Source organism: Pelodiscus sinensis, chromosome 3 (assembly GCF_049634645.1).
Source record: "Pelodiscus sinensis isolate JC-2024 chromosome 3, ASM4963464v1, whole genome shotgun sequence".
NCBI classification, from domain to species: domain Eukaryota; kingdom Metazoa; phylum Chordata; order Testudines; family Trionychidae; genus Pelodiscus; species Pelodiscus sinensis.
Genome location: NC_134713.1, coordinates 2,008,506 through 2,029,513, shown reverse-complemented (window position 1 = coordinate 2,029,513; position 21,008 = coordinate 2,008,506). Strand labels below are relative to the sequence as shown.

The window sequence follows — 21,008 nt, the reverse complement described above, 5'->3', positions numbered from 1 at the left end:
GCCAGTGGGGAGGCAGGCTACGGCAGATGTTTCCACATGCCCAGCTGGGCGGGTGGCTAGGCCTGATCATTCCCACATCGTTGGGGCACTGTGGGCGGCAGGGCCGGGCGGGGGGGCTGGACCCGAGGCGGGGGGCAGGGCCGGGCGGGGGGCAGGGCCGGGCGGGGGGGGGCTGGACCCGAGGCGGGGGGCAGGGCCGGGCGGGGGGGGCTGGACCCGAGGCGGGGGGCAGGGCCGGGCGGGGGGGCTGGACCCGAGGCGGGGGGCAGGGCCGGGCGGGGGGGGGCTGGACCCGAGGCGGGGGGCAGGGCCGGGCGGGGGGGGGCTGGACCCGAGGCGGGGGGCAGGGCCGGGCGGGGGGGGGCTGGACCCGAGGCGGGGGGCAGGGCCGGGCGGGGGGGCTGGACCCGGGCCCTGCGTCCGTACATGGAGTAGGCCTGGGAGAGGCCGCAGGTGGCCCGGTGCTTGCTGTAGTAACGGTTCTCCAGGTCTATCTTGGTCTCCCCGATGAGGTCGTCCGAGCCCACCAGGTCCCAGTCGTACACGGCCACCGTCAGCATGGACTCCATGGGGAAGGTGGCCTCGATGTCGAAGGACCTGGCCGAGGGCGGGGAGAACAGAAGCGCGTTTGGCCTCGGGCGGGCGCCGGCTCCCCGCGTGGGCGGTGGCCTGGGAACGTGGCCGCCCCGGCTCTGCGCCTCCGGGCCCCATCACAGTCACGCCCGGCGCTTGGACCATGCTCCTGGTGCTTTGCTCTGCTCCAAGGCTCCGCCCCCACCTCATGGCCCCGCCCACACTCCACCCTCACAGGCTCCGCCCCTGCCAAAGCTCCACCCAAAGCCCCGCCCACACCCCACCCAAGGCTCCGCCCCCATCCCCACTCCACCCAAGGCCCACACTCCAACCCACCCCAAGGCTCTGCTTCTACCCTGCTCATGTTCTACCCCGAGGCCCCGCCCCCATTCCCTCCCTCAGGCCCCGCCCCTGCTCGGCCCCTTCCCCCCAAGGCCCCGCCTGCCACTCCGGTGGGGAGGGGGCTGGGGCGAGCAGGGGGTGGGGCAGGGACAGGCTGAGCTGGGGGGGCGGAGCCACAGTCCAGGCACGGGTGCCCCATCCGAGTGGCAGGCCTGGCAGCGTGGCCAGCCCGGGACGGGTCGAGGTGGGGGCACCGAGCCGGCCCATGTCCCGCTCTTCTGTCTGGGTGACCGGCACCTTTGCAGGGGGCAGTGCTGGGTCCCCCACACGACCGGACCCGACCCCCTCCCGCGCCCTGCCCTCTCTGCCTGGCCCCGCCTGCCCTGACCCGCGCTGGGCCTGCGCCCTACCCCCGCCCCTCTGTGGCCGCCAGGGGCCCCGTGGCGCCCTCCCCCCCGCCACGGCAGGGCCTTACTTCCCGAAGATGGGGTTCAGCTGCTTGGAGATGTAATTCTCCTTGTCCTTGATGTCCGTCTTGCCCAGCCTGATGGCGATATAGGGATCGGCTTTCCCGTTGATGTCGGCCGGGTGCAGGTCGGTGGCCTGGGAGGAAGACACGAGACCCACCATGGCTCATGGAGCCCGGCTCCTACTACCTTTAAATTGCAGAGCCGCAGAGGGGTTAGCGAGCCCCCTCCCTCCCATGTCGACTTATCAACATTCAATGGAAATTCCATCAGTTACTCAATTTGTGGATTATTTGCAATTTAACATCCCGAGTATCTGGCACTTTAGTATCTAAAGCTGATATATCATTTCTTTTTTCCCAAATACAGAACAGAAATATTTATTGAATACTTCCGGCTTTTCTCCATTACTAATGATAATTCTACCAGTGTTAGGATTGCTTTTGTTCCTAATATATTTTAAAAATTCCTTCTTATTGTCCTTAACTCTATTACTCAAAGGCTTCTCCTTATGTCCTTTTGCTTCCCTTATCAGTTGTCTACAATTACAATTTATATTCCTCATCAACGTCCCATTTTTTCCCCATTTGCTATTGCTGCCTTCACTTACCCTCTAAACCAGGGATTTTTTTTAACCAGTATGTCCTTCTTTTTTGCCTATGGAATTGTGGCTTTTTGGGTATCTAGTAATTTAACGTTCTAAATAATTCCCAGTTATCATTCACAGTTTTTCTGATTAAATTCTTCTTCCCAGCGCTTTTGGCTCATGTTCATTTAGCATTGTCGTGAAACTGGTCCTTTCAACGCATCCAGCATATAGACCACCGACTTGGACTTTATTCTGTTTGCCCGTTAAGACTGTGATCAAGTCATTAACGCTACCGTTAATGCTCAGGGGGAGGTTCGGCTCCTCTTTCTCCGCCAGGATGAGGCTGACTGTTGAGTTCCCCCTACTTGGTGGAACACGTTCCGAGTTAGGAAGTTGTCCTCTAGAATAGCAAGACGTTGGTTCCTCCTGCCCGTGTCCCTGAGACGGAATTGCCCCTCCCCGCTGCCCGCGGAGCACACGGGGTCACTCACCCGCACGACGTACACTCGGACCAGCACGTTGATGGGGTCGTTGCTGGGGATCCCCTGGAACATGCCGAAGTTGGGGTCGTACCCGGCCTCCTTGGTGATGTCCTCGGGAAGCGGCACTTTGTAAACACACATGGAGCCCTGGGGCAAGGGAAAACGATACCTATTGGGGGCCTGGCGACCACGGGCCCCCACGGGCCACCTCCCGCTCTCCAGGGCTGCAGCAGGCTCACCTTGAACCGGCCCACGACCCGCTCCTCCTCCGTCGCCGTGTCCTCGTTGTCCCCGATCTTGCCCCGGAAGAGGCTGAACGTGTGCAGCCAGTCCTCGAAGCTGTCGAACTCCGCCTCCAGCTCCTTGTTGTAGACCTAGGCGGGCGGAGGGCCTCGGCGTGAGGCGACGGCGGTGCCCGGGCCCACAGCAGCAATGCGGGCTGGGTGCCCGGAGCGCCGCGGGCGGCCGAGGGGGGTTGGGCACCTCGTGCTGGTCACTCCCCGCCAACAGCAGCAGCGTGTGGGACTCTGAGCCGCCCGCCCTCCCCCCCGAGCTTCCCAGGGGGCTGCAAGGCCGGATGCGGCCTCACAAAGCCGGCAAGAGCGGTGGCGTGTCACGGAGGCTCTGCCTCCCCAGACCTTTGCTGCTGCTCCCGGCCACAGTGCCAGGGCTGGGCCGCGGCGGGGCTCACGGCTCCTCCGGGCAGCTGGGACTCGAGGCTCTTCCCATCCAGGGCAGCTCAGGGGAAGGGGGGGCTCGGGCCGGCTGGGCCCCTCCAGCCGTGTGTGGAGGGTGCTCGTCTGTGCCCGGCGGGGGACCGTGGGGGCAGAGGCTTGGGCCGCAGGGGCTTGGCTGCCCGACTGCGTGGCTCCTGTGCCACCCAAGCAACGTCGTTTGCACCCGCTCCCTTGGGAGCCGGTCTGAGGCCCGGGCCACGCCCTGCGTGGAAACTCCCCTTGGTTTCCCATGACCCGCTCCTGTCACAAGAGATACCCCCGGGGCAACGGCCACTGGGCCTCCTCTCCCCGTATCTGAGCCCCTTCCAGGCCTAAGAACTTAAGAGCTGCCGTAGCGGGTCAGACACGCCGTGGTCCGTCTAGCCCCATGGCCTGGCCCTGGCTTTGGCCTGTACCAAAGCTCCCCGGGGTGTGTGCAGAACAGCTGTTACAGAGTGATCCACCTCCGTCTTGTACTCCCAGAGGCTTAGGGGTGGGGCTGCATTGATGGATCGATCCTCCGTGGATGTGTCTAGTTCTTCCTTGCACCCGGTTATCCTTTGGCCCTCCACAAAATCCCCTGGCGGTGAGTTCCACCGGTTAACAGCGCATCACATGGGAAAAGAGCTCTATCAAACAGGCTGCCTGTTAATTCCATTCGGTGACACTGGGTTTTTGTATTGTGGGAATGGACAAATAGCGCTTCACTAGTCTCCTTTCCCGTGTCACTTGCTGTTTTATAGCCTCACTCCTGCGCCCCCTTGGTCGATTTCTAAGTGGAGCAGCCCTGAGCTTTGCAGTCTCTCCTGGTCAGGGGGCCGTTCCATCCCCTTGAGCATCTTCACCGCCCTTCCCTGGGCCTGTTCCAGTTCCTTTCCATCCTTTTTGAGGTGGGGGGAACGGAACCGCACGCAGCATCCACGGCGTAGGCTCAGAGTGCTTTTCTATTGAGTCTGTCTTATTTTCCGAACAGTTCCCAGCCTTCCCTGGGCCTTTGTGAGTGGATGGTCTCACGGTGTTATCGATGCTGACTGCAAGTTCAGCTGTGGTCGCTCGCCTCACCTCAAAAAAGATACCCCAGCATCGGAGAAAGTTCAGAAAAGGACAACCAAAATGAAGAGGGGTTGGGAACGGGTCCCATATGAGGAGAGATTAAAAAGCCTGGGATTTTTTACAGTTTAGAAAAGAGGAGACGAAGGGGGGAGGGGGGAGGAGAGAGGTCTATAAAATCATGCCTGCTGTGGAAAAAGTAAATAAGGGAAAGTTATTGACTTGTTCCCATAACATAAGATCTCAGGGTCACCCAATGAAATGAACAGGCAGCAGGTTTAAAACAAACCAAAGGGAGTTTTTCCTCGTGCAGCCCACAGTCAACCTGTGGAACTCCTCGCCAGAGGATGTTGTGAAGACCTGGATTTCAACAGGGTTCAAATCAGAGCTAAAGAAATCCATGGAGGTGAGGTCCATTGATGGCTATTAGCCAGGATGGGTAGGCATGGTGTCTGGGGCCTCTGTCAGAGGCTCAGAATGGGTGACGGGAGGGATCTTTTGATGATCCCGTCCTGTTCCCTCTGGGGCACCTGGCAGAGGCCGCTGTGGGAAGACAGGACACTGGGCTGGATGGACCGTTGCGACGTTCCAGCTCCCTGTCTCGGGTGGTAACCCTAATTCAGAGCCCCCATTGTACGCAGAGTTGGGCTTAGGGTCCCAGTGGCTGAGCCCGTACAGCGCCGGGGACCGGCGCTCACCCACTCACCTTCAGCTCGTCAATTTTCTGTTTGCTCTTCTTCTCCGGAGCCTCCGGCGGCGGCGGCTGCTTCTTCTTCTTGTCCTCTTTGGGCGCCTTGACCTTGTCCTTGGCCTTTGCCTGACTCTTGGAGCCTTTCACAGGAGAGTCATCAAGTTTGATTTCTGAGTCCGAGGGGAGAGGCGGGCGGGAGGGAGGCAGGGGTGGGGTGAACACAGGACACTCAGCCATGGTGTGCATGAAAGCTGACAGCCAACGGCTACTCCTACGCTCTGCGGCTCACGGCGGCCACCCCTCGCCCAGCCGGGCAGGTGGTACAACCTCGCCCGGGGCCGGGCTTGTCCGTTCGCCGACAGACCCGGGCTGAAACGTCTCCCCGCACCCAGAATGCTTTGCACCAAGCCCAGCAAAGGTTGCGCAGCGTCGGACGCTTAGCTCTTCAGCCCCGAAGCCCAGAAGCACTGCCACTAGGTGGCAGCAGTAGTAGGTTGTTGCCTTCTGCGCATTGCAGCCAGGACACACAGGCTATGTCTACACTGGCGGGTTCTTGCGCCAGAAATATGCAAATGAGGCTAAGCGTGGACTATCGCGGAGCCTCATTTGCATATCTAATGAGCCACCATTTTGCAGAAGAGGCTCTTGCGCCAGACGGAGCTGTCTACACGGCCCCTTCTTGCGCAAGAAAAACCCCTCCTGCGTGAGGCCACGACGCCGATTATTTTCAGGAAGAACGGCGTTGCGCAGGAGGGTTTTTCTTGCACAAGAAGGGGCCGTGTAGACGCTCCGTCTGGCGCAAGAGCCTCTTCCGCAAAATGGCGGGTCATTAGATATGCAAATGAGGCTCCGCGATAGTCCACGCTTAGCCTCATTTGCATATTTCTGGCGCAAGAACCCGCCTGTGTAGACATAGCCGCAGTGTACAAGCCAACGCAGGTGTGCTCGGATGGCAACGGTGAAGGCTGCTTCCCAAGCGCCAAGCCCCCCGCCCCATCTCCCATCCCAAAGACCCGGGGGGGGGGTCTCCGTCTTGCCAGCTTTCATGGCCTCTTTGCCGTGCGGATGACACAGGAGAGGGGCAGGTCAGCGCGGCGTGGGGGGGGGGGGGCGAGCATGCGGATGGGAACGGCTGGCAAAGAGAGGGGAGGGGGGCTGGAGACACCGTGCTAAGAGCAGCCAAACGGGAGGCAGAGCCTCGGCCCAGAGCCGAGTCCGGGGGCTGAGCCCGGCCCGTCTCCTTACACACGGACCGGGCCTCGCCTCCCAGCTGGCTGCTGAATTCCCAGCGCCCAGGTACACCGAGGCTCCCGCCGCTGGGCAGAGAGCACGGAGCCGCCAGGGTGCAAGGACCCGAGGGGGCCAGCAGGGCTGGAGGGGCGCCCCCCAGTGGAGGTCTGGGAAGCCCACGGACCACTCCGTCCCGGCTACGCCTCTGCCCCAAACAGTCCCTGAGGCGAACTGAGCAAGGCCTGGAAGTCAGCGGCGGGTCGCTACCTCCCATTCCTGGAGCCCGGCCCCCCCTCGCCAGCCTGGCCGGTCGACGGGGCCCACAGACATTCATGGCTCGCTCAGAACGCACCCCCCGGCCATACGTGGCCAGCGCATGCAGCCCTCACCCCCCCCGGCGCGCCCCGACCTCGGTGTGAGCCCCCTCCCAGACCAGCTCGACTCCCAGAGTAGCCAGATCCGCCCTCCTGCCTCCTAATGAGGGGGGCCAGGGCCAGCTGGGGGGGCCACTGATGTGCAGTCAGCAATGCCCGGGGAGGGGGGAGCATGGGGCTGGGTTCTGTTCCCGGCATCTGCCCGTGGGATCTTGGCAAAGTCACTGCTGGGCCCCGTGCCTCAGTTTCCCCACTTGTGAAAATGGGATGGTGTCACCTTCTCCCCCACCCAGGGCCTTCAGGGGGGTGAAGTGTCTGCTAGAGATGCGCTTGGTGTCTCAGAGCTGCCCGGGAGAGCAGGTACTGCTCTATGCTAGTCCCGGAGCGCCGCTCTCCTGTAAGTTACCCACTGCTCCCCTGAACTCCAGGATGTCCCGCCAGCGTAGCGGGGAGAAGGGTGTGGCCCATGGGGAGACAGTGCACACAAGAAACAGGCCTCCCTATTTCCGGTATGCCGGGATGGACCAAGAGACTAAGTGAGTCACCCATGGCCATGCAGCAAGCCAGTGACACAGACTCGACTCTAACTACTAGCCCGCACTGTCTCCCTGCCCCATCACCCCTATGAATCCGGGCTGGGTCTGGCACACGCCTGCTCTGTGGTCCGGCATCGCAAGACGCCACGTGGCGGGTTGGATCTCACTTGAAATGGGGGGGGGGGGGAGATCTATTTAGCGCGGTGTGACCAGCGGCGCCAGAGGCAGTCGCAACGTTCCAAACGCTGCCAGCTCCCAGCTCCCAGCTCCGGCCCCGGGTCTATCGATCCTCACATGGCTTTGGTATCTCGCCCGCGCACATTTACCCTCTGCGATCTCCAGCTCCTCCTTCTCCTCCGCTTCGGCTGCAGCCGCTTCCTGCTGCCGGAGTTGCTGGAGGGAGAGGAAACGGGCAGTGAGAAGCAGAGGATAAGTCCAGGAAGGGCGCGTTGTACTACTACAGCGTCCTGTCAGCCTGGAGCCGGTTAGAACCCACAGAAACGCAGCCCCACTGAAATGCGGCCACCTCTGGGGTGGAGCACAGCGACTGCCTTAGAGCACCTGGTCACTGTTGAGGACAGGAAGTGAAGGAACATCCAGCTGACATTTCATGAGGAGTTTTGCGCAGGCAAAATACAAGCAAGGACGTAGCTAGGGGAATGAAACTGACGTTTCATTTTGCTGCCCATTCTGAAAAAGAATGAAACCCCATTTTTTAGTGAACTGAATTGTTTGAAAATATTCTGGATAGAACAAAACAGTTTCATTTGCAAGCTTTTTGCTTTTTAAGATTTTTTTTAAAATAAAACCAAAGTAAATTTCACACCGAGAAGTCCTTTTGAATAAAAAAATCTCAGAACAGGCCAGAACAAAATATTTTGATTTTTAACATGGGGTGGGTGGGATTTTTCTTTTGAAAAATACACGTATTTGCAAAAAGTGGGGAAGGGAAGGTTGATAAAAACAGTTTTGGATGAAAACTTTCACCCAGCTCTAAGTCCTTGGGGCAGACACTCTGGGGATGTCTACACAGCAGCGTTATTCCGAAATAACACAGGCTACGTCTAGACTGCAGCCACCAAACTATGCTGCGTCTACGGAACGCATCTGCTTTTTCGGAAAAATTTCCAAAAAAGCGGAAGGGTTCTTTTGCCTTCCCTGTCAACCTCATTTCACGTGGAAGAAGGGATGTGCTGAAAGAAGGCTTTTCCAGAATCAGGTGCTGTGTAGACGCACCAAATTTCGGAAAAGCCTCTTTTGAAAGAAAAGCGGAAAAAGAGACGCCAACTGCAGTTTGCAATTGGCATTTCTTTTTCTGACTTTTCTTTGTAGTGTTGACGGAGCCATAGTGCGTGCCTACACTGCATGCCGTTATTTCGAAATCATGGTGAGCTGGCAGCCTTCTTATCCTGACTCCTGTGACCCTCATTTCATGAGAGAAGTCAGAGGGAAAGTGCTCTTCCTTCAACTTCCCACTGGGGAGACAGCGCCGAAAGCCGAGTTCGGCTATTTCGACGTCAGCAACACAACTGACGAAGCTGAAGTTGCGTTGCTGAATTCGACTTTGCCCTGCCGTGTAGACGTGCCCTCTGGGTTCGTACAGCACCCAACACAGACTCCTCAAAACCTCTAAGGATGGAGGTTCGGCCTCCTTACACAAGACATCTCAGCAATACATAAGATCATAAGAACGGCCGTACTGGGTCAGACCAAAGGTCCTTCTAGCCCAGTATCCTGTCTGCCGACAGTGGCCAGCACCAGGTGCCCCAGAGAGGGTGGACCGAAGACAATGATCAAGCGATTTGTCTCCTGCCATCTCTCTCCAGCCTCTGACAAACAGAGGCCAGGGACACCATTTTATCCCCTGGCTAATAACCTTTCATGGACCTAACCTCCAGGAAATTATCTAGCTTCTCTTTAAACTCTATTATAGTCCTAGCCTTCACAGCCTCCTCTGGCAAGGAGTTCCACAGGTTGACTACACACTGTGTGAAGAAGAACTTTCTTTTATTCGTTTTAAACCTGCTCCCCATTAATTTCCTTTGGTGTCCTCTAGTTCTTCTGTTTAGGGAACTAATAAATTACAAATGACAGCTAACGTCCGCCGCTGCAGTATGCCAAAGCAAAGCTCCCATAGAACTAACCACGAGCCGCCAGGAGCTCAGTTCGAGATCTGCTCCCAAACCAGGCACAAACTCTCACGCCCAGGAGGCAGGAGGGGACCTGAGAACGGGACCGGGAGGATGCAAGGAAGCCTTCAGCCCGCTTTGAAGCTCATGGGACTGTGGGCCCCGCCAGACCCCTGTGTAAATCGGAGCTGTCTCGAGGCTGCTCTACGTTATGCTCGGGCGGCTGGAGGAGCAGCTACTCTGAAGGCCGCTGGACGCCACCCTAGGAGGCGGGCTCTGAGCGGGCAGGAATCAGAGACGGAGAGACGAATGGCAAGACACCCTGCGAGGAGCGGCTGCAGACACGCCCAGCCTGTGTGCCGAGAGGCCGGATGCACCGGGGCTGTGGCGCAGCCCAGCTCCCGGAGCCTGCTGGGGGACGTGGCCCTGGCCCGGTGAGCGCGGCGATGGAGCCACTCAGCTCAGCCTGGCGGTGTGAATTCTAGACCCCCGGTTCCCTCCCTCCCTGCCCTGCTCTCATGAGCCCTGACTTTTATTTGTCCTTGGGGGTGTTTCCCCGATGCCCCGCCCCACCACTCCACCACCTCCGGAAGCTCCGCCCTTGCCCCGCCCCACTCTGTTCCGACTCTTCCTGCCCCGCCCTGTCCCTATAGCCCCGCCCAGCCCGCTGCTCGCTGCTCTCCATCCACCCCCAGCTACCGAACAGCTGTGACTGATAGGAGCTAACCCCCCCGCCCAGCATTTTTCTCCAGCCCGGGGGCAGCCAGGGAGTCGGTACCTGCGCCCGCCCCTACCTCCTTCATCGTCTCAATGGAGGCAAAGTACTTGGACCACCAATCCAGCATGCTCTCGTCGGGCTCGTCCTCCTCTATCTCCTCTCCCCCGCCCTTCTTCTTCTTCTTCTTCTTCTCCTTCTCCTCTTCCGACTGCCCGAGCGGGAGCAGCACCCCACAGGGAGAGAGAGAGGGGGCAGGGCTGAAGGAGTGCTGCCGCCAAGATGGGGAAACAGACCCCCCCCCGCCCCAGCCTGTGTGCTGTTAGCTCAGGCATGGGGAAACTGAGGCATGGAACCGGACCCTTGGGGACCATAGGGCCAGCCCAGACTGAGGACATGTTCGCTGCAGCTCTGAGCCCAGCTGTGAAGATGGGAGACCAAAGGTGCAAAGTTCAAACCCGCTGGCAAAGCCCTAGAATCCTAGAACGGGAAGGGCCCTCGAGAGTCCAGTCCCTGCCCTCACGCCAGGACCAAGCACCGTCTAGACCATCCCTGACAGGTGTCTGTCCAACCTGCTCTGAAATATCTCCAGGGATGGAGATTCCACAACCTCCCTGGGCAATTTATTCCAGTGTTTCACCACCCTGACAGTTAGGAAGTTTTTCCTAAAGTCCAACCTAAACCTCCCTTGCTGCAGTTTAAGCCCATTGCTTCTTGTCCTGTCCTCAGAGGCCAAGATGAACAAGTTTTCTCCCTCCTCCTTGTGACACCCTGTTAGATACTTGAAAAATCACTCTCATGTCCCCTCTCAGTCATCTCCTTTCCAAATTAAACAAGCCCAATTCCTGCAGCCTCCCCTCAGAGCTCATGTTCTCTGGACCTTTCCTCAGTCTCGTTGCTCTTCTCTGGCCCTTCTCTAATTTCTCCCCATCTTTCCTGAAATGTGGGGCCCAGAACTGGACACAATCCTCCAGCTGAGGCCTAACCAGCGCAGAGCAGAGCGGAAGAACGACTCCTCGTGTCTGGCTCACCACACGCCTGTTCATGCCTCCCAGAATCAGGGTTGCTTTTTTTGCAACAGTGTCGCACTGTTGACTCATATTTAGCTTGTGACCCACTCTGACCCCTAGATCCCTTTCTGCAGGGCTCCTCCCTAGACAGTCACTTCCCGTTCTGTGTGTGTGAGACTCGGATTGGTCCTTCCTCAGTGGAGCCCTTTGCGTTTGTCCTTGTTGAACGTCATCCCATTGACCTCAGCCCATTTCTCCAGTTTGTCCAGGTCACTTTGATTTTTAACCCTCTCCGAGTCTGAGGAGTTTGGGCTCCTGGCTGCTCCTGCCAGCCCCCTGTTCCCGGGCAGCCGGCCCAGGGCCAAACGCCCACTCCAGGACCAGCCCAGGTCTATCAGGGTCTCTCCTCTGGGATCCACTCAAGGAGTTGCTCTTTGGGAACTAGAGGGCGGGTTTGATGGCTGGACTTGGCTGTGATCACCCCCACAGGGGCTCCCGTGAGTGGGGGTCATGCAGGGGCTGGGCACGCCTGTCACCAGCCTGTTGGCCCCCCGGTTCCAGCATTCACGGGTGCTGCTCCCCGCTGCTGTGCACGGGAGGTGGGGCGCCCGGGGACTAGACGGGAAGGCCTCCTGGGAATGCAACAGGCCGTGGATCAGGCCCGTGCTGCGTGCGTACCACCTGGCTCAGCTTCCCCCGGTGCCCCACAGCAGCACCTGGCAAAGGGCGCTGCCCGGCATGGCTTGTCCAAAGGGGCAGGGGCAGGCCCACCCACCTGGCACTTACCACGTCAACCTTCACCACTGCGTCCGAGTTCTGCCGCACGGCACGAGATGGCACAGGGGGAACAAAGAGTTAGTGCAAAGCCGGGCACGAGGGTCACCTCTGTGCTTTGTGCACTCACATGCACACACTCACACAGAGCTGCAGGCGCGGACACCTGGAGGGAAACTCCGCAAGCCAGCCTGCAGGGAGATGCCAGCTACGTATCACGGGGCTAGAGAGCCGGGCGCTGGGCCCAGGGAAAGGCAGGGATCCACGGAGCAGGGGCAGGCACCTCGCTCTTCCCGGGCCGGTGTATTATTGCAGGGTTCTCAAACATGCTGGGCAGGGCACCGGGCTTTGTTTCTGTGCTGGATGGTACATGCCGGTTTGTTATTACAGGGACATTAGCATGCTGGGCACGGAACCCTGGACTGGAGATGTGTTGATTTCTGCCAGCTGCTCTGTTATTGTAGGGTTGCTGGTGGGTTCCTGGCCTGTACGTATGCTGCGCTGGGTGAGCTGCTCTGTTATTGTAGGGTTGCTGGTGGGTTCCTGGCCTGTACGTATGCTGTGCTGGGTGAGCTGCTCTGTTATTGTAGGGTTGCTGGTGGGTTCCTGGCATGTGTGTGTGCTGTGCTGGGTGAGCTGCTCTGTTATTGTAGGGTTGCTGGTGGGTTCCTGGCTTGTACGTGTGCTGCGCTGGGTGAGCTGCTCTGTTATTGTAGGGTTGCTGGCGGGCACCTGGCCTGTCCCTGCGCTGTGCTGTGTGAGCTGGTCTGTTAGGGTATGTCTACACTACCCCGCTAGTCCAAACTAGGGTGGTTAATGTAGTCATACGAACTTGCAAATGAAGCCCGGGATTTGAATTTCCCGGGCTTCATTTGCATGTTGCCGGGCGCCGCCATTTTTAAATGTCCCCTAGTGCGGACTCCGTGCCCGCGGCTACAGTTCGCACTGTTCGAATTAGTTCGAACTAGGGTGGTAGTGTAGACATATCCTTTGTCACATTACCGAATTTGAGGGAAGCAGCCAGATCGCTGCTGCACCCATAGGTGGGGGTGTTGGCCCCAGAAATTGGTATAAAAGGGGGCCATGCGGGCTGCTGAATAGAAGCTCACTGTCTGATAATCCTACGTAAGCTGTTCATGTGTTTGTATAATGTCTGTGTGTGGTTAGGAATCTGTAATCTGTGTGGATACTGAATATTTCCCTGCATGGGGTTGAGCACTGGGCAGGGCCGGGCCTGTGGACATGCTAATCAGCGAGGCCTTATGGGACAATGGCTCTCAATGGGCCAAGGACACACCTAAAGCATGAAGGTGACTCAGAACTAAGGGCTACCAGCAGGCAACACAGGAATAAGGTGGACCAGGTGACCTGCGATAGCCAAGAAGAGACCAGGGAGGAGGGATAAATAGGCCATGTGGTGGTCTCCATCTTGTTCTCAGCTCAGCACTTCATCCCAGAGGCAGCATTGCAGGGATTGAAGAGCCGGAAAGAACTGTGAACCCATCCTGATTCTAGGATGTGCAACAAGGACTCTTAAGCCAGCAGCTGCAACATCTCTGCTAGAGCCTGCATGGAGGACTGGGAGATTCGGTGCATGTAATGTATGATTCTTTAGCAACCTTACTCTCTTGCTTTTCTTTCTTGTAATAATAAACCTTTAGATGTTAGATGCTAAAGGATTGGCCCAGCGTGATTTGTGGGTAAGATCCAGAGGGTAAATTGACCAGGGATCTGTGGCTGGTTTCTTGAAACTGGACAGAACTTGTTCGGGGTAGGTGGGATTGGGTGCTAGGACCCCCCACCTGTGTATGAGGCCCGGGGCCATCTGGGTCACGGATATTGCTGGGGTGTCAGAGGGTTTTGCTCACGAGGCTTCAGGCAGGCAGCTGAAGCGCTCTGTGGGACTGGTTTGTGGCCTGTTTGGAGAGGTCTCCAGTCTGGGGGCTGTAAGGAGCCCCGGATTTGAGCAATTCGCCCTGAGCGGACGCCCTCAGCTGTGCCCGGACACAGCCCGGTCCGTCACACCCTTACTCCAGGGCAGGGCATGCATTTGGTCACTTGCCCAACACCTGAGTGGCCCCTGCCTCAGGTGTGTCTCGGGGTGTGGCCCTACAACGAACACGCCCCTCCTGGAATGGGCACCGCCCCTTGGCTACTCACTGCCTCCAGCTTCACCATGGTCTCCATCTTCTTGATGGGCACGTCCGGCTCCATGCTGATGACGACCTCACCTGGGGGACGACAGGGCGGGCCGCCGTTGGCCAGGGCCAGATGGCCACGGAGCAGGAAGGCTGACGGAGGACAGAGGGAGGCAGAGAAGAGCCGGTGGAGAGGAGACCCGGACAGACCAGCCAGCAGGAACGAGAGGGAGGCGGGTGACAGTGAAGAGAGAGAAGAGCAAATCAAGAAGCAGGAACTGCCCAGAGGCAAGAGGCGGGCGAAGGAAACCTCGGCTCGCGAAGGAAAGCCCGACCCAGCTGGGGCTGCCGTCCGGGGAAGGGCCAGGCAGGCGGCCGGCTCTCGGCCACAGCGGCTAGTACACACGCGGGCGCATGGGCATTTCGCGCTGGTGCAGGGAGATGGAGCGATGGCCGGGGGGGCTGGTGCCGTGTGGATGGAGGCGCTGTGCCGAAACCAACCCAGGGGGTAGGAAGTGGGAGGCGCTCGATCCCCTTGGCCTCTGTGCGGAGGGGCTCCCGCAGGGCAGCGGGCCGGGCCACAGGGTGAACTGCCGGCATCTCTCGCTGCCCGCCGGAGTCTGGGGGGCAGGGGCATGAACTCACCTGAGCTGCTCTTCCCCCTGCATCGCCTGCACCTCCCTCCAGCAGGACCAGCCCCCGCTCAATCTTCCCAGCCAGGGCTTGGTCCAGCCTCCAGGGACGGAGATTCCACCCCGTCCCCAGGGAACCCAGCCCCGGGCTTCCCCACCCGCCTAGGGAAATCGTCCCGAGATCTGCTGGCCATGCTCCTCCGAATGCTGCCCAACGTGCCGTTCGCCTACGTGGCTACGAGGATGCAGTTGGCTCCTACCCAGCTTCTCGCTTGACGACGTTTGCTGCAGACTCCCCGCACAAGCCCATGAACCACCCACCTAGCCAATCCCCACTCCCTCGCTCTGACCACTAGCCCACGCTCCCTCCCTGCCGGCTGCTCAGTTAGATGCTGGACACGCCTCTTCCTGCCCCTCTGCCCATCCCGGTGCTGCTGTCTGTCCGGCGGGGGCCACACGCAGCCCGGGGGCCCCCGCCGGTACCTGCCATGCTCCAGTGCTGGGCTTTCTTGTCCGGGGGCCGGTGGATGAAGTGGCGCAGGGAGCTGACGGCGTGGGAGCCCACCAGCGTGTAGCGGCCGAAGGCGCGGCAGTCCACCACCCGGATGTTCAGGGGCGGATGGAGCAGCTCGTTCTCCGGCAGGTCCTGGAGGGGACGGGTTTTAGTGTGGGGGACGCCTGTTGCTTTTCCCAGCCTACAGGATTCTCTAGCCCTTGGGGGAAGAGCAGCCTGCAAGAGGCCCCTTCCTGGGGGCCCCTCTCTCGGCAGGAGGAAGAGGGTTGCTTTCCGGGCGGGGGGGCAGAGCACGGGCCCCCAAATCATGCAGGTGGGGGCTGGGGCCCCACTAACCAGCTGATTTCAACAGCCTTCGTGACAGGGCACTGCGCCCACACGGCCCGTGGGGAAACTGAGGCAGAGCGGGTCCGTGAGTTGCCCACAGCCAGCCGGGGAGTCGTTGCCCGAGTCAGGAGACAAACTCGTGAGGGCTGGGTCTCAGGCCACTGCTCCTCCCCTCCCAGACCAGCTGCTCCTGCTCCCTCCCCCACACTTTTGGGCTCCCCCCACTGGCCCTGCCCAAGGGGAGAGGGGGGAGAAACGGCTTCTCCCGGCCAGCCAGGACTGCAGGCCCCCTTCCGCCCGGGCCACTCACCACTTCAAACCACTTGACCAGGGTGCTGAAGTTGGGGTTCTTCTTGTAGTTCTGGATCAGGGCGGACTGGACGCCCCTGCCGGCGCACTCGATGTCCACCCGGGGCCGGTCCACCTGGGCCAGGTTCACCCGCTTCAAGTCGCGCAGGCCCCAGAACAGGATCTGGCCCAAGGGAAGGGGGAGGGCGCGGTGGTGAGGAGCTGGAGCCGGAGCCGGAGCCGGCTGCTCTCCCGGCCAGAGCCGAGGCACCGGGAGCAGGGGCGCGCCCAGGTCGAGCAAGCGGTGCCGGATCAGCTGGTGGGGCCTGGCTGGGAGCTCCCATCTCTGCCCTCCGGCACCACCACCCCCTTACGCCCCAGCCCTTATAAACGGCTCGTCCGAGCACCCCCAGCCGAAACAGCCCCCCGGGGCCTCCGCCACGGCTCGTTACCCCCCGCAGGCCTGCAGCCCGGACGCAGCTCCCCCGGGTCCTCACCTCCACCCTGTATTTGCTCAGCACCGGCCGGATGCCCAGGGGCACTGGCAGGATGGGGCCCTGTTCCGTGTCCGTCGGCCCATCGATCGGAGGCAGGTCCGACTTGCCCGCCGGGCCGATCTGGGGGGACACGAGACAGAGGAGAAGCTGCCCCCCGAAACGCCGCCGCCGCTGCCCGCGTGATGCGCTGCACCCCCGATTGCCCGGGCGGTGTCCCTGTGATGGGCGGGGTACCCCGGCCGCCTGGTGGGCACCGTTCTCCCAGGGCGGGTCGGCCAGCCACCATCTAGTGCCGGGCTCCGGGTAGCAGGTGAGGCCGGAAACACCCAAGCCAAGTTCAGGCAGGACAAGGGAGGAGCCATCAGCCCCCAGAGAGGGAAGAAGTCACTAGCCCAGTGCGGCACAAAGAAACCCGCCCGGTTTGTCCAGCCGCCCTCGGAGCCCAGGGTCTCGTCCGCCGGGCGAGTTGCCCTTCTCGGACCCTCGCCAGGGTCTCGGGACCGTTCCTGCCATGCGGCGCCCAGCACGGGACAGGGGACGGGGTGTCTCCAGGCGCCGCACCCGCCGGCCGTGGCACAGAGACGCAGCCAGCAGCCCACGGCGCCGCGGGGAGGGGCGTTCCCCAAGGGGGCGGGTACCACTAGGCCCTGCTACCCGCCGTGGTACCTGGAGCAGCTCGAAGGCGGCCAGCAGGTCCCCGGCCGTGGCACAGAGCCACAGCCAGCAGCCCACGGCGCCGCGGGGAGGGGCGTTCCCCAAGGGGGCGGGTACCACTAGGCCCTGCTACCCGCCGTGGTACCTGGAGCAGCTCGAAGGCGGCCAGCAGGTCCCCGGCCGTGGCACAGAGCCACAGCCAGCAGCCCACGGCGCCGCGGGGAGGGGCGTTCCCCAAGGGGGCGGGTACCACTAGGCCCTGCTACCCGCCGTGGTACCTGGAGCAGCTCGAAGGCGGCCAGCAGGTCCCCGGCCGTGGCGTTGCCCCGGTAGATCTGGTAGTACTCCAGCTGGGGTGGGAAGCGCGGGGGGCCGTAGGGCTCGTCCGACATCTTCACCACCGGCTTGGCAAAGGTGCGGCCCATGAAGTCGGCCTTCCCCTGGAGAGGCAGCGTGTGTCGCCGGTCCGCTTCCCTCCACCCACCCCACCCCCAGGGCTCCGGCCGGCGGGGGGCGGGAAGGGATGGAGGGGGCAGGGCACACCGAGACCCAGGGGCCCGGCCACATTCCCCAGCGCTCTGGGGCTGCCACGGCCGCCTCATGGCTGGCACCTCCCCAGTGCACAACGGTCCCTGCCCACTGTGGGGGGAGCCAGGAGTAGCAGGGGGCTGCAGGTTGGGGTGGAGGGGCACTGGCAGAGCTGGGGGGCAGGAGCAGATACTGGGGGGGCTGCAGGTCGGGGTGAAGGGGCACTGGCGGAGCTGGGGGGCAGGAGCGGATACCGGGGGGGCTGCAGGTCGGGGTAGAGGGGCACTGGCGGAGCTGGGGGGAGGAGCGGATACTGGGGGGGCTGCAGGTCGGGGTGGAGGGGCACTGGCAGAGCTGGGGGGCAGGAGCGGATACAGGGGGGGCTGCAGGTCGGGGTGGAGGGGCACTGGCGGAGCTGGGGGGCAGGAGCAGATACTGGGGGGCCTGCAGGTCGGGGTGGAGGGGCACTGGCAGAGCTGGGGGGCAGGAGCAGATACTGGGGGGGCTGCAGGTCGGGGTGGAGGGGCACTGGCAGAGCTGGGGGGCAGGAGCAGATACTGGGGGGGCTGCAGGTCGGGGTGGAGGGGCACTGGCAGAGCTGGGGGGCAGGAGCAGATACTGGGGGGGCTGCAGGTCGGGGTGGAGGGGCACTGGCGGAGCTGGGGGGAGGAGCGGATACCGGGGGGGCTGCAGGTCGGGGTGGAGGGGCACTGGCGGAGCTGGGGGGCAGGAGCGGATACTGGGGGGGCTGCAGGTCGGGGTGGAGGGGCACTGGCGGAGCTGGGGGGAGGAGCGGATACTGGGGGGCTGCAGGTCAGGGTGGAGGGGCACTGGCGGAGCTGGGGGGCAGGAGCAGATACTGGGGGGCTGCAGGTCGGGGTGGAGGGGCACTGGCAGAGCTGGGGGGCAGGAGCGGATACTGGGGGGCTGCAGGTCGGGGTGGAGGGGCACTGGCAGAGCTGGGGGGCAGGAGCGGATACCGGGGGGGCTGTAGGTCGGGGTGGAGGGGCACTGGCAGAGCTGGGGGGCAGGAGCGGATACCGGGGGGGATGCAGGTCGGGGTGGAGGGGCACTGGCAGAGCTGGGGGGCAGGAGCGGATACCGGGGGGGCTGCAGGTCGGGGTGGAGGGGCACTGGCAGAGTTGGGGGGCAGGAGCGGATACCGGGGGGGCTGCAGGTCGGGGTGGAGGGGCACTGGCAGAGCTGGGGGGCAGGAGCGGATACTGGGGGGCTGCAGGTCGGGGTGGAGGGGCACTGGCGGAGCTGGGGGGCAGGAGCGGATACTGGGGGGCTGCAGGTCGGGGTGGAGGGGCACTGGCAGAGCTGGGGGGCAGGAGCGGATACTGGGGGGGCTGCAGGTCGGGGTGGAGGGGCACTGGCGGAGCTGGGGGGAGGAGCGGATACTGGGGGGCTGCAGGTCAGGGTGGAGGGGCACTGGCGGAGCTGGGGGGCAGGAGCAGATACTGGGGGGCTGCAGGTCGGGGTGGAGGGGCACTGGCAGAGCTGGGGGGCAGGAGCGGATACTGGGGGGCTGCAGGTCGGGGTGGAGGGGCACTGGCAGAGCTGGGGGGCAGGAGCGGATACCGGGGGGGCTGTAGGTCGGGGTGGAGGGGCACTGGCAGAGCTGGGGGGCAGGAGCGGATACCGGGGGGGCTGCAGGTCGGGGTGGAGGGGCACTGGCAGAGCTGGGGGGCAGGAGCGGATACCGGGGGGGCTGCAGGTCGGGGTGGAGGGGCACTGGCAGAGCTGGGGGGCAGGAGCGGATACCGGGGGGGCTGCAGGTTGGGGTGGAGGGGCACTGGCAGTGCTGGGGGGCAGGAGCGGATACCGGGGGGGCTGCAGGTCGGGGTGGAGGGGCATTGGCAGTGCTGGGGGGCAGCAGCGGATACCGGGGGGGCTGCAGGTCGGGGTGGAGGGGCACTGGCGGAGCTGGGGGGCAGGAGCAGATACAGGGGGGGCTGCAGGTCGGGGTGGAGGGGCACTGGCAGAGCTGGGGGGCAGGAGCGGATACCGGGGGGGCTGCAGGTCGGGGTGGAGGGGCACTGGCGGAGCTGGGGGGCAGGAGCAGATACAGGGGGGGCTGCAGGTCGGGGTGGAGGGGCACTGGCAGAGCTGGGGGGCAGGAGCGGATACCGGGGGGGCTGCAGGTCGGGGTGGAGGGGCACTGGCAGAGCTGGGGGGCAGCAGCGGATACCGGGGGGGCTGCAGGTCGGGGTAGAGGGGCACTGGCAGAGCTGGGGGGCAGGAGCGGATACCGGGGGGGCTGCAGGTCGGGGTAGAGGGGCACTGGCAGAGCTGGGGGGCAGGAGCGGATACCGGGGGGGCTGCAGGTCGGGGTAGAGGGGCACTGGCAGAGCTGGGGGGCAGGAGCGGATACAGGGGGGGCTGCAGGTCGGGGTGGAGGGGCACTGGCGGAGCTGGGGGGGCAGGAGCGGATACCGGGGGGGCTGCAGGTCGGGGTGGAGGGGCACTGGCAGAGCTGGGGGGCAGGAGCGGATACTGGGGGGCTGCAGGTCGGGGTGGAGGGGCACTGGCAGAGCTGGGGGGCAGGAGCGGATACTGGGGGGCTGCAGGTCAGGGTGGAGGGGCACTGGCGGAGCTGGGGGGCAGGAGCGGATACCGGGGGGGCTGCAGGTCGGGGTGGAGGGGCACTGGCAGAGCTGGGGGCAGCAGCGGATACAGGGGGGGCTGCAGGTCGGGGTGGAGGGGCACTGGCAGAGCTGGGGGGCAGGAGCGGATACTGGGGGGCTGCAGGTCGGGGTGGAGGGGCACTGGCAGAGCTGGGGGGCAGGAGCGGATACCGGGGGGGCTGCAGGTCGGGGTGGAGGGGCACTGGCGGAGCTGGGGGGCAGGAACGGATACCGGGGCAGAGGGGCTGCGGCCCCAGCCTGTAACAAGCAGCCCCGGCTGTGTAAATGCCCCCGCCCTTGTGTTCTGCCCCCTCTTCCTCCTGCCTGGGGTGCTGCCGGGCCCCCGCCAGCCCAGCTCTGCCCCCCAGCCCCGGGGGCTCCCTCACCACCGTGTCCTGGTCGTAGATCTCAATGACGATGATGGGGGGGTCGTCCCGCATCTCGTGGGCGTCCCCGTACAGCTCCACGTTGTCGAACACCAGCATCTGGTCCCAGGTGGGGCAGAGGGTCTCGTTGAGCACCTGGGGGAGCAATCGCGCAGGGCTGGGCCGGGGAGGGCAGCAGGGAGACGGACCCGCCCGCTGCCGGCCCCCGGGTACGCCCCGTGCCAGCCCATTCGGGAGGGGAGACGCCAGCTTCCAAAATCGCCCGGGGAGAAGGCGCGCCCCTGAGCCGGGAGGGCCCCGGCCCTCTTCTCCCCACCCCACTTGGCCCTCGCTTGTTGGAGCCTGGGCCGCATCTTGAAGGCACCAGAAGCGAAAGAGAAGTGAGGTCTAGTGGTCGGAGCACCGTCCGGGGAGCGCCCCATGACTCCGACACTGACTCTCTGACCTCAGGCATGTCACTTACCCTGCTTGGGCGTCAGCTCCTTCGTCCGCCCGGCTCGCTGCCAATTGGCAACCGAGGACTTCAGCCCCCAGGTTCAGCTGCAAACCTGCCCCCCTCCCCGTCCCCCCGTGCGGGGCCTGGCTCTTACCTCCGTGCACTGGCCCTGGGTGATGAAGAAAACCCGGGCAAAGGGGTCGGACAGGCCGCTGCTGTCTGCGGCGAACAAGCTCCGGGCCTGGTACATGTGGGCTCGGAGCTGGAACACCTGTTTCTCTGGGAGGAAAGAGGCGGAGA

At 62.8% G+C, this 21,008-nt stretch overlaps 1 protein-coding gene across 4 annotated transcripts in view; it reads right to left on the bottom strand.

The window, feature by feature from the left end:
* OTOF (otoferlin) overlaps nucleotides 1-21,008 on the bottom strand; it is a 94,219-nt gene that overhangs the window by 12,926 nt on the left and 60,285 nt on the right. For 2 of the 4 annotated variants that reach the window (XM_075925974.1, XM_075925975.1), the window contains 15 exons: nucleotides 20,863-20,987; nucleotides 20,273-20,407; nucleotides 17,007-17,168; nucleotides 16,075-16,194; nucleotides 15,600-15,761; nucleotides 14,932-15,094; nucleotides 13,839-13,909; nucleotides 11,691-11,720; nucleotides 9,974-10,105; nucleotides 7,377-7,443; nucleotides 4,926-5,050; nucleotides 2,693-2,827; nucleotides 2,463-2,600; nucleotides 1,391-1,518; nucleotides 427-597 (listed from right to left, as the gene is read on the bottom strand). In XM_075925974.1, coding sequence (XP_075782089.1) covers nucleotides 427-597; nucleotides 1,391-1,518; nucleotides 2,463-2,600; nucleotides 2,693-2,827; nucleotides 4,926-5,050; nucleotides 7,377-7,443; nucleotides 9,974-10,105; nucleotides 11,691-11,720; nucleotides 13,839-13,909; nucleotides 14,932-15,094; nucleotides 15,600-15,761; nucleotides 16,075-16,194; nucleotides 17,007-17,168; nucleotides 20,273-20,407; nucleotides 20,863-20,987 — 1,864 coding nt within the window. Of the gene's footprint in view, nucleotides 1-426; nucleotides 598-1,390; nucleotides 1,519-2,462; nucleotides 2,601-2,692; nucleotides 2,828-4,925; nucleotides 5,051-7,376; nucleotides 7,444-9,973; nucleotides 10,106-11,690; nucleotides 11,721-13,838; nucleotides 13,970-14,931; nucleotides 15,095-15,599; nucleotides 15,762-16,074; nucleotides 16,195-17,006; nucleotides 17,169-20,272; nucleotides 20,408-20,862; nucleotides 20,988-21,008 lie in introns of all 4 variants that reach the window. The other 2 variants (XM_075925972.1, XM_075925973.1) reach the window with 1 other exon arrangement.